The sequence below is a fragment of the Callorhinchus milii genome, unplaced genomic scaffold (genome assembly GCF_018977255.1).
Source record: "Callorhinchus milii isolate IMCB2004 unplaced genomic scaffold, IMCB_Cmil_1.0 Scaffold5, whole genome shotgun sequence".
NCBI lineage: Eukaryota > Metazoa > Chordata > Chondrichthyes > Chimaeriformes > Callorhinchidae > Callorhinchus > Callorhinchus milii.
In genome coordinates this window covers 63,832,752-63,845,370 of record NW_024704746.1, presented here as the reverse complement: position 1 = coordinate 63,845,370, position 12,619 = coordinate 63,832,752, and the positions used below count along the sequence as shown (strand labels likewise).

The 12,619-nt window shown below is 41.4% G+C and overlaps 1 protein-coding gene across 1 annotated transcript in view; it reads left to right on the top strand.

Moving 5' to 3' along the window:
* The window catches only part of ube2h (ubiquitin-conjugating enzyme E2H (UBC8 homolog, yeast)), a 72,684-nt gene that overhangs the window by 42,146 nt on the left and 17,919 nt on the right, over nucleotides 1-12,619 (top strand). The window contains exon 2 of the mRNA XM_007890851.2: nucleotides 12,218-12,294. Within this exon, the coding sequence (XP_007889042.1) occupies nucleotides 12,218-12,294 (77 nt within the window). The remainder of the gene's footprint in view (nucleotides 1-12,217; nucleotides 12,295-12,619) is intronic.

The window sequence follows — 12,619 nt, the reverse complement described above, 5'->3', positions numbered from 1 at the left end:
CATGGCAGCCAACTGCCCCAAAACAGTCAATCTGCCAGGATGTACTTGTGATTAGGAAAATGAGATCTTTACCCTTTTGATTCTGATCTCCTCGCTTTGGCTTGTTGACGATCTTGGCTTTCATAACTCCCCAGAGGGAACTTCCACTGCCAAAGCTTAGAACTGTCGACAAAACTGCAGTTTCAGGAAAGGCATTTTACTCAGTTTACTCAAAGAAGTGGTAACTTCACCCAACTATCAGCAGTGTTGCTATTCACCAATGGGGCAGTGGTGTCAAAAGGCTGTGGCAGCCAAGAACCTGAAGATGTTCTGTGGAGTGCTGATCCAATTACCTTAATTCCCAAATGTATAGTGGAACTGATCACTAGCAAGCATACAACTTCATTAGTCTCTCTCTCTCTCTCTGCCCCTCTGCCTTTTATATAAAAAACTCTTTATAAAGAACTTTCAGTCATGCTTTTGGTTAATATTCTTAAATCTGCCATTTCCCGGCTCTTTGTGCTCCACGATATATATTTGAAAGATTCTGTTTCATGAAAGGTGCGATATAATACTAATAGTCCTTACATTGATATAGGGCCTTATCACGTCTCAATGTCGTAAAGCGCTTCACAGAATATACTGCAAAGTGAATTGACTACAATTTTTGTGGGTGAAACATGGCAGCCAACTGCCCCAAAACAGTCATGGATTGAATGATCATTTTTTTAAGTATAGAAATGAAAGTTGTTGCAGTTAATCCACCATCTGTCATTTCCCCTCCAAATAACTTATTTTTCTCGTCTCATTTTTTAAAAAAAAAACGAGCCAACTTCCTGTTGGTAAAGGCATAAGTAAGCAAGTGCACCCTAGGCCACACAGATCAGAGTTGAACTTAATTCTGTTATCCCATCTCTCCTGAAGATGATGCTTATTAATGTTAGCTGCCATTGCTTTGTCCAGCAACCCTGGGTTAAAAGGGCATTGTTGTCTGAGTAATAACAATACTGACGAGGTGTTTGATCTGGTCGGAGAGTGGAAGGAAAAACACTGAGCTGGATAATGTTCTTAATTGACATCTACAAGCCAACTAAGACGAAGAGTGACTGAATTGGTATTAAGAACAAGAATGCTTGCTGGTACTGTTATCCTCATTTCTCTACTTTGCCGGAAGATATTGAGACCAATTGCAGAGAGATCAGCTAACTCATCACAGAACTGAGCTTAAACCTGGGACTTAGTATTAGTATGGCTCGATGATGCATTCATCCCTGAACCATCGAGGGAGTTGAGTGTTTCAGGATATTTGTATTAAATTTTCTTTGAGCTGTGCGTATTCCCCTTAGAATAACAGTAAGTTCTTTTTGAAGGGGTTTCACAAGTGGTATATTTAAATGAAGGTCATTGTCAAATCGCTGGAGTAATTAGCTGAAAGTCTTCAATTAACTCATAGGATTCCTTACCTTTTTTAACTATGTTGGAAAACCTATGGATATAAACCTCTGTTGTGAAATGTATCTTAAGTAAGCTTTTTATACATTTAGTAACTTTTTAAAAAGATTATTTGTGGGACATCCTCCTGATGTGAAAGGCGCTATACAAAAGTAATTTGTTGTTGTTGGTAAATCAATGTACATTTATATAATCATCTTCACATAGGATAACATCTCAGTGTTTGCAGTGACCGGGGTGGATCTACAAGAGAGAGAGATTGAGGTGACAATATGCGCAGTTGAACTGATAGATTTTAAGGTGGGATTTTCCACTTGCCCTGGCACTTTCAAGGACTTGTAGACTTGCACTCTCTCTGCTCCTTGCAAGATACTACCACTTTCTATATATTTATACTCCTCCCTCGATTTTCTTTGCCTAAATGAATCTCATATTTCATATTATTAAACTTCAGCTGCCTCTGATCTACCTGCCCATTGTACTAACCCTCATGTAGTCTCCCGTCTTCCTCTCACTATTCACTATACCTCCTAGTTCATCTTCTACAACAACAACAACAAGATTCCATTTATAAAGCGCCTTTCACGTCAGGAGGACGTCCCAAGGCGCTGCACAGTTGGGTCATGACCCGAGCATTGGGGGGGAAATGGTCAGGGTGAGGGGAGGGAAGGGAGGGAGAGAGGAGGGGGGAAATGGTCAGGGTGAGGGGAGGGAAGGGAGGGAGCGAGGAGGGGGAAGAGAGTCGAGAGGGGAGCTGAAGGCACGGTCAAAGAGAAAGGCTTTGAGACCGGCCTTGAAGGAGGAAAGGGAGGAGGCGGCGAAGGCACTGGGGGATGGAGTTCCAGAGCCTCGGGGCTGAGAGGCTGAAGGCCCGACCACCGATGGTAGGGCGGTTGGGGCGGGGGACGTGGAGCAGACCGGAGCCAGAGGAACGGAGGGTACGGGCAGGTAGGTAGGGGGATAGTAGGTCGGAGAGGTAGGAGGGAGCAAGGCCGTGAATGGCCTTATAGGTGAGGATGAGGATGAGGATTCTATACATTATACTGCGAAAGGTGCTGTATAAATGCAAGTTGTTATAGCTTGATGCCTACCCCAAACTTTTTGGGATTGGGAGCATTCACAAAGACTATGAATGACTATGATGGGTTTTGATCTGTTTATGACTTTATTTAAAAAAAAACTTTTTCTGCCCCTGGTCCTGCTCACATTTTCTTATCTGAGAGGGCAGACAGGTAAAGTATTCACACATCTCTGAATAGCACTTATTAAACCAAACATTGGGGCTGTGCCAGACTGACCTGGGATGACCACTTAACCACTTAATGTCTTTGCCATTTAACTTTCCTTCTACTTATGGGAACTTAATTGGGTTGCCTGATCAATTTCATTCTTGTCTATCACGGTTCTGCTGTGAAGCTTAATGGTAACCAGAATCGTGTGTAAAGATTTATTTTGTATCCACAGAATAAAAACCTGGACTTTTTAGGGATCTATTTTTGGTGTTAAACATGAGAAAATCAGGGGAGGAGGAAATTTTACGCTTTTTTGAAAAAAAAGTAAACTCTTTAAAAATTAAGATTTATTTGTGAACTTCAAAATCAAGGAAACAAGCTAGATCCTAATAAAATTGTTTTACTGAATCTTATTTTGGTCAGCCAGGTGAATCGTTCCTGTTTTATCAGTGTCTGAAAATGCTTCATAATTAATTGATATCAAGCATAGAGTGTGTATTTAAGCAAATTTGGTTGTCAGTTTTGGGTACAAGCAGCCATGAAGTGAACTACCAATTTATCTTGAAGATTGTTAGCGAGGACACCAGTAGAAACACTATCTGTATAGTGTTGTGGCATCTTTATTTATCCATCTGAACAGACAGATGGTACCTCAGTTTAATATCTTGTCTGAAGGATGACAACCACGCAATGCAGTGCTCCCCCAGTCGTGTTCCACAGTGTCAACAAAGACCACGATCGCATAATAATTATTGCGTTTGATAAGTGCCTTTCACATCAGGAGGCCATCTCGAAGCACTTCACACAGGATTTTGCTGTAAAGTGTAGTGACTGTTTTGTAGGCAAACGTGGCAGCTAATGTACGCGTAGCAATGTCCCCCAAACAGCCATGAAGTGAGACTCAAATCCAACATGTTCTTGAGTTGGTAATCAGAGGCGAGAGTGCTACCAAACTAATTCTTGTGGTTTTTCGCTTGCGAGGTGAGTGCTCTAACCACTATGCTACAGAACTCCAGTGGCTCACTCCTTTCACTCCTCTGATGCTCATCTTTCTATCTTTAGTTTACTAGACCGCTCCAGCCAGTTTGAACGGAAGTTTCAGGAATAGCTTTTTAACTCCTTGAACACTTCCCTCCCCCGGTAAATATTGACTCAACAATTTGAAACCATATGCCTCGCATCTAAACTACTTAATCTGTTCAAATAGAACGATTTCTCGGGTAACCGGAGGCAGCTGCAGCTCTGAACTCTCATTGTCTAAGGCAGGTCTGGAAAGCCAGAAATGCCAACGTTGTTAGCTGGTTAAGGTGAGAAATGACTTCAGTCCCATCTGTCCCGGTTAAAATGTGACACATCTCATGTGGAGTATAAACACTGGCGCGGCCTGGTTAGGCCAAGTGGCTTGTTTCCGTGCTGTACAGCCTTTGTAACCTATGACGACCATACCCCTATTTTGCCAGAGATACCTCTGAGGGTGGGGTGAAGAGTTAGCTCATTGGGTGTTTGGAATCACTTCCAGCACTGCCTTAATTTATTTTACAGCGCTCTCCCTGAACTCAGTGCTGCATTCTGAAGGCAAAGCTCGAAGTGAAATGAATATTAACCGTCTCTTTCATTTTACCGTCCAAAATAATTCTTGCATTTGATATAGTGCCTTCGCGTCAGGGGACGTCTCAAAATGCTGCACAAGGTGTACTGTAAATTGTAGCCACTATATTTGTAGGTGAATGTGGCAGTCCATTTGTGTAAAAACAATGTCCCACAAACAGCCATGAAGTGAATCATCAATTTTATTGGAGATTGTTGGCCAAAACACCGAGAGAGAAACTCCCTTCTCTTTTCGAATAGCGCCCTGGGACCTTTAATGCTCACCTGAACAGGCAGACAGGATCTAGTGTTTTTTTTTAAAAGTTTGTCAACCAAAGCAAAGACAGCACCTCGAATAATACCACTCTCACCCTGTGGATCCCCCACCCACCCGCTCCAGGTCTCTTCCTGTCACTCTCCGTGCTGCCTCCAGAGGTGCTATATAATACAATATTCATGAAAACTGACCTCCATATCTTTCTAACGAAGCTACAATGGTGTTATCCTGTATTTGAACTGCAAAAAAGTGTAATGTTGATTCAACATTCCTTTTTTGCTTGCGTACTTTTTCTTCTGCGAGTAATGCCCTGGGGTGTCATCGGCATTGCCCTTTGTTGAAATCGGAACAACCCGCACGCAGTGTTTCAGTAGGTGCTCTTTGTCGCAGGAACAGAACAGCTGCATATTATTCTGTTGCTCCACAGAAACGTCGCGTGTGACTTGCCTTGGCAAGCGATGGGTCGTCAATTAGAATGCAGTGCCGTACCGTGGCAGGTCAAGGAACTGCTTCTGGAATTCCCTGCACACTTGAGTTACCAGTGTGTCTGTACTGGGTGGTTGCTAAGCACAGGTTAGCCACCTGACTCGTGTGCCTGCCTTCACCGTGCAAACTGGAGATGAGGAGTATTAAGTCATGACGCTTAAATAGCACGGAATGGAATGGTGATATTCATATTGTTTGGATTTGATATGGCGCCTTATCAGACCTTCGAGACGTCTCAAAGCACTTCACCGAATATTCTGTAAAGCGAATCGACTGTACGTTTTGTGGGCGAAACGCAGCAGCCAATTGCGCACAGCAGAGTCCCCGCAAACAGTCGTGGATTGAGTACCAAATTATCATGATAGCTTTTATTGTTTTTTTAAAAAATCGCTTTATTCCAATCTTTTTTCCGCTTCTTCCTCGGGATGATGTTGACTTTCATTTGGAGTTTGTGTGCCTAACACTCTCTAGTACTTCCAGTAAATAGTGTGGTCTTTGTATGACATACGAGTCTAGGTTAAATTGGTGTTGGGGTGGGGGGTGGGCAGTGAGCTGCAAAACCTGATCCTTATCTTGACTGACATCCACATATATAGGCATAAGGGATCACTGTGCAGTTATTGGGAGCAGGTGTCCTATCTGCTTTGAGACGTCCCCCTGATGTAAAAGGCATAACATAAAGATAATTGCCCACCTTTTGCCAACAAAATATACAGTCAATTCACTTTGCAGTATGTTTCTGTGAAGTGCTTTGAGACGCCTCAAAGATGTGATAAGGTGCTGTATCAAATGCAAGGATTATTATTGTGTAGTATTGATTTTCTTTTTTTTCCCCTTTCTCCCCCTCTCCTCCCCACGCACCTCCCTCCTACTCTACAATACTGTATATTCTGTGATGTGCTTTGAGACTTCTCAATGTTGTGATAAGGTGCTATATCAAATGTTATTATCATTATGTAAAAGACAATGAAGTTCAAGTTATAGTTGTGGTAGTGCTTTGTATAACCTATAATGTTCTGAAATATCTGAACACGGGTTAAAGCACAACAACCATTTTCTTATTTCATAGCATCTATTCTTTATGGGGGATTTAGAATTACTTATCCACATTTGTGAAGGCTTTGGTGGAGTTTCTTTTGTCACGTGTTGTAGTCTTCCCTCAGCCTTTTTTGTAAAGTTATTCAATCTCATTGAGATCCCTGCAGATTTGTCAGAATCTGGACTCGCGCTGGATAGCAACGAGAGCTTGCTTGTGGGTATGCGGTGTTAGAGCTGATGCTCTTTAAGCTCTTGGGGAAGTGGCTAACTGCCCTAGGGGATTACACACAGTTTGCCACAAGTCACCAACATAATATTTGGTCATTCCCCAGCCTGATCGAGAAGGATGTGTATATTTGGATGGAATCTATTCTGCTGATGTGAGGTGTCTGGTTGTGGTGTAAATTGTAGAGTGTATTAAGAGATGATGCCACATGGGCTCAGTTACTGATAGCAGCGAAGAGGAATTGAAGTTCCATCAAATGCAGAATTATTTGGCAGGATATATTGTTGGTTTGTGTACAATAGCGTGAGAGGGGCATTCATTAAAGATGCTCACTAATTTCTTTCATGAGTGAAAATGAGAAATCAATAGAAAAGCACTTTGCGATGTCCTCCTGATGTGAAATTGCTATATAAAATATACAAGGATCATCATCATTAATAATGCTCTGAAGGGTGAATAATAGAGAAACAAAGCACAGGCTTTTAGGTTGAATTATGGTTGAGTTTAAATACGTGATTACCTAAATTGAAGATTTTAGAATGCTTAATATTGCAATTCTACCACTCACCATCTTGCATATATTAACAATTTACATTAGCATTCCTGCTGCCTCATTGAGGCCAGCGTTAAGATGTATGATCTGAGGCGACTACAGTTAACTGTTTATGCCTTTTTTTTTTAAGTCCACACTGCATAAAAATGGCCAGGCAAGTGATCAATGAAATTGATCTCGCCATCTTCACCATTCCTTAGCAAGAATCTTTCAAAGTTCACTATGTGATATGTTAGAGAGAGTTTGGAGAAGAGGTCTTCCTTTGTAAGCAAGTTACATGGTGAGAGGCTAGTAGAGCCGAATTTACTTTAATAATAGTACGTTTGATACATTGCCTTATCACGTCTTCGAGACGCCGCTAAGCGCTTCACGGAATACACTGTAAAGTGAATTGACTGTATATTTTGTGGACGAAACGCGGCAGCCAATTATGCACAGCAGCGTCCCACAACCAGTCGTGGATTGAGTAGACAATTTGTTTTTGAAGGAATTATTCCCCCCAGAAAAGCGATCGGCCAGTCTACTAACAACCGGGTTCAAACTTACTGCGAGGTAAACCAGTGTGTGGAGTAGGGAAACTTGCCCAACGTTTCACCCTGCCGGGAATCAAGTCCAGGTTTCCCGCTTACGAAGCGAGCGCTCCCAACCAATGAGCTCCAGGACTCCACTTTAATTGGAGAAAACCCGAGCCATAACTCTGATCCTGAAAATGTCAAGAGCAAAAATGCTGCAGATGTAAAAGCAGAAATTAATCTGCAGATGTAAACCACCTAAGCGCAGAACTGGAAGATATTGCTCTGAAATTAACTAGCCTCGAGTGAGTAGAGATTAGAAAAAATTACCCCTAGAGTGGTGGATATGTGGAATGCACTCTTGAGGAAAAGCAGTTGATTAATTCTTTTGAAAAGGAGCTGGATAAATATCTGTTGGAAAGTGTAGACTGTGATCAAATACTCCGCTGGTTCCTGTGCAGTGGAAATTATGCCTTGTAACTTGCATTTTAGGTGGAACGTGACCTGAATGGGCAGCCGAATGGGTTATGTCATCTGGGGCAGTACCTTCAGTCCAGATGATTAGGGATGTGCAAATATAAATTCAAATTGGAGAATACTAAAGAAGCAAGCTGAGGTCTCTGTGATATTTTGAACTAATTACTAAGTTCGTGCTTGCATTATTATTGTAATTTTTTATTATGTTTATATTAGGATAACTACACTTCAAACATTCCACTAAACAATAGCAAATTGCATTTTTACGGCGCCTTTCACGCCATAAAAATGTTCTGAATGTTCCAAAGTGTTCACGTTCATAATAATGATCCTTGCATTTAATATAGCGCCTTATCACGTCATTGAGACATTCCAAAGCGCTTCACAGAATAAACTGTAAAGTAAATTGACTATTTTGTGGGTGAAACGCAGTAGCCAATTGCACAGGAGTGTCCCACAAACAGTCGTGGATCGGATAACCAATTTTTTAAAAAGGATTATTACCAGAAAGCAATCCCCCAATTGATTAACAACCGGGTTCCCAATTACTGCTAGGTAAGCAGAGGTGAGTGGAGTCAGAAAACAGGCCTAAGGTTTCGCCCTCCCAGGATTCAACCTGGGTCCTCTTGTTCGCCAGCGAGTGCTCTAACCAAAACTCTACAGGACTCCACCGAATCCCTAATCTTGAGAATTGAATTGCTGAGAATCTATAATCCACCAAAGTGAGCAACTTCCTGCTGACTTGTGGTAGTTATTGTTGGAATGCTAAGATTTTATGAACTTGCACAACATAACTTTTAGGTTTATAGATTTGAAGACGTTGTAAAAGAGGGTGGAGCGTGTAGCCCATTACTAGTGTCTTAACATTTCTTTCACTGTGAAAATAGAAAGCTTCTGTTGCAATCTTGATGTAACTGGCTAGTTTTTTTTCTGGTACAGGTAATTTGATAGAAAGATAAACTACACTGTGTCTTTGGATTTCAGTGGTTCAAGTTTTCCCGCTCTTGAAAAGTGTTGAACATGAAATGGAAGCGTTTCACTTTCGTGTGGTTCTGCAGCTCAGTGGTTAGAGCACTCGCCTCGCAAGCGAGAGGACCTGGATTGTTACTTCAAACGTATCAGCTCTACTTCTGAAAGCAGTTTGTGAATCTGGAAACTGCTCTCCTCTTAGATGTCAGATTGTCAGAGTTGCCGTCCTTCGGATGAGACTAAATCCAGGTCCTGTCATTTTGTTCGGGTGCACGAAGGCAGTCCGGAACCTTGGCGTCTGGTTTTACCCTCAACTGTCCTTTCTACCCCACACCTGTGCCGTGACTCGCTCTGCCTTCCCCACCCCTGCAACATTGCCCGGCTCTGCCACTGCCTCACCCCTCAGGCTACTGAAACCCTCATCCACGCATTCATCACATTGAGGCTCGACTACGTCAACTCCCTGTTTGTTGGCCTCCCCAACTCTTCCGTCCACAAGCTGCAGATCATCCAGAACTCTGCAGCCTGTGTCCGAATTCGAAAATAGATGAGAGTTTTGAGATTTATTTATTTACCACTTCTGTAGTGGCCACTAAAGTACTATTCACTGGCCTTTATACCCTTCCCTAGTCATTGATAAAGGCACAGACTCCAGCAAAATAGTTATTCTGGGACTTCAAATGTGCACACATGCAGCTGCTTTGTACGTGACGAGTATCCACGTGAATAGTGCATTCATCTGTTGCAGAAACCACCCTGCAATTTAAAGGGCGCCTTTTTATGCAGCAGTGAGAGATGCGGGCAGAATTGGTGAACCATAAAGGAAGTGGTTCTCCAAGATCAAGGCAATACAGCAAGTTCTGTTGCGTTGCTGTGCTTGGGACCCACATTAAAAAGTATCACAACAAATATTCAGTCAATTCACTTTACAGTGTGTTCTGTGAAGCGCTTTGGGACGTCCTCCCGACGTGAAAAGCGCTATATCAAATGCAAGGATTATTATTATTATTATTATTATCACGAATAAAAATAAATGTTTGGCTTCTGTGTTACTGCAAAAGATGTTTGTAGACTTTTGTACGATGGTCTTGTGGCATGTCTGTGATAGTAAATGGTAGTTTATTAAAACCAAGGAAATTAGTGAGTCAGTCTGGCTTGGTGGTAGTACTCTCGCCTCTGAATCAAAAGGTTGTGATGTCAAGCCCCGCCTGTTCAGGTGGATGTTAAAGATCCCATGGCACTATTGGAAAAGAGAAGGGAGTTTCTCCCAGTGACCTCGCCAACACACCACCGGATAAAATTGGTCAGTCACTTCATGCTGTTTGTGGATGAGATTTAATTCCTGTATTAGTGACCACGGTAGAGAAAATTGGTCAGTCACTTCATTGCTTTTCTTGGGACATTGCTGTGTGAAAATTGACTGCCGCATTCACCCACAAATAGTCACTCCACTTTATGGTAAATCCCTTAAAGCACTTTGGGATGTCCTTCCGACGTGAAAGGCGCTATTCCAAATGCAAGGGTCATTATTACAATTAAACTCTCAAGGCAGGAAAAAGTGTTGAATTGTTCAGTTTAGTGTTGATTCAGATAAGATCTCAGAAGTTTTCGTTGAGTTCTGCATATTAATATACATCTTCTTTCTTAAGGGATGGGGGGGGAAGGAGAGCCAAACAGGGAAGGAAAAATTGCACTGTGTACACATTTTATTCCTATGTACCAGGAGATGCTCTGTTGGCATTGGGTTAAATTAAATTCCTGTAGTTGTGACCACGGCATGAGTGGCATGATTTTATATTGGAATGTTGGCACATTGATTTGTTTCTGTGCAAACTGTAGTTCTGAAAGCATTAAACTAGGACACAAAAGACGTTCCTGTCTTCAAGGCCTTTTCTACTAGTTGGTGGTTGGGGGGAAAAAAGCGTTTGTAAAGCGGGCTTGTGGTTTGCACACAGATGCGTGCCAGCCAGTTATTTTTATACTTAAAGTTCTGATGCTTATTTAAACTATTCTGTGAATATTTAGAGCTCTGTTTTTTTGTGGTGACCTTGAATGCACTGGACAGAAATGCTCAACGGGCAGTTAACCACGAGGCTAACAGTCTTGTTGAGAATTGGTTTGAAATTCATCATCTCTTTTGTGAAGATTATTCTTGGTGATTGTAGTTCTCAAAATACAGGGTGACCAAAAAGTCGTGATACCATTATGATCTCAATTTCTTTAAAACTTAATGAAGTTTTAAATAAATGATGATATTTTTTTATCTACCCTACTATCTGAAAAAAACATATAAGCCTTTTTGATCACCCTTTACATTGAAAATGACATGGCCTAACACACTGCCTACAATTCACTGAGCCGCAAGATTCACTTGCACGTTACAGGTAATTTTGGTCAATTATAACTAGTTTGTGAGATTTCAGGTACTGTTTCAGTTTACCTCTTGTCAGGCTGACTGAGTAGTCCTATTGACCTCAGCCAATGAAATGTGACATTTGTTTCCCCCAAATTGACTTGAACAGCACAAACATAGAACATTGGAATGTACAACATGGGAAATGCAGTCCTTTCTTTTGGGTCAATGTTTGTTAGATCCAATTCCTTGCTCTTTCCCTCTGTCCTCTATACCCTTCCTTTGCATGTATTTTGTCTGATTTAGACTTTTCCTAATGGACTTCTTTGGCAAATCCCAATTGTCATAATAGGAGAAGGCGATGATACAATTGTCACTGTGGCCTCTTCATAAATCATAGAAATTTACAGCGCAGGAGGAGGCCATTCGGCCTATCAATTCTGCACCAGCTCTCAGAGCAAGATCCACTTTCAATCCCACTGTCTGCCTTATCCCTATACCCTTTTAAGCCTCTAACTTTTATAAACCCATCTACTTGCCTCTTAAACCCCACAATGGATTTTGCCTCTAACTCTTTACTTGCCTGGCCATTCCACATCCCAGCAGCTCTGTGGGGGAAAAAAATCTCCTAAGCTTTTCTTGTGGCTATCTTAAATCTGTTTCCTAGTCATTAACTCCTCTACTAGTGGAAATAGTTTCTCCCTGTTCACCTGTGGCTTCTGTGCTGCCATTTAGTTTCATTACTACATGGGTTACGACGTACCTATTTTTAAAAGAGCATGCACTGAATTTATTTTCCGGTTGTAGGTTCACACGCCTGAAACCATAACATTGCTTTCTTTTTCAGTAATTGGTAGACTTTCAGGCATTTCCTTCGCTGTGTTGTGTTAAAGAGCTCTTTCAACACTTGCGTTGCATTTATTCTGTGCTATTCATTAATCTGGATAACTATTTGAAATTTAATATATCATGTTGTATTTTTAAAGAGTTCATTTGCAGGCCTTGGACAACTAACTGTCAATGTTATTTTAAAAAAAAACTATATATTGCATTGCTTTCCTTGACCCCTCTTCCAGTATCGAAAGCAAACATGAAGTTACCATATTGGGGGGGCTTAATGAATTCGTAGTGAAGTTTTACGGACCACAAGGCAGTAAGTAGATAAACTTTTTTTTAAAAAACTTTCTATACTATTGATGCTGTGTTGTTCTCTGGTGTCCACAGTCCTCGGAAGGAAACTAATCTTAAACGTATAATTTTGACATTCCTTTTGATTTGAAAATAAATGTGTACCAAATGTCTACTAAAATGACCTTATTCCCAAATCCTTTGTCTGTGTTTTGATTAGATTATTGTAAGGGAAGTTGGCCACGACTTAACATGGGGTAATGTTTTGTTGTGAAATGATACTGGTTTGCCTGGTTTCAGTTCACGGTTGTGAATAGCAACGTGACTTTTGTTATCTATCTTGCAACCAC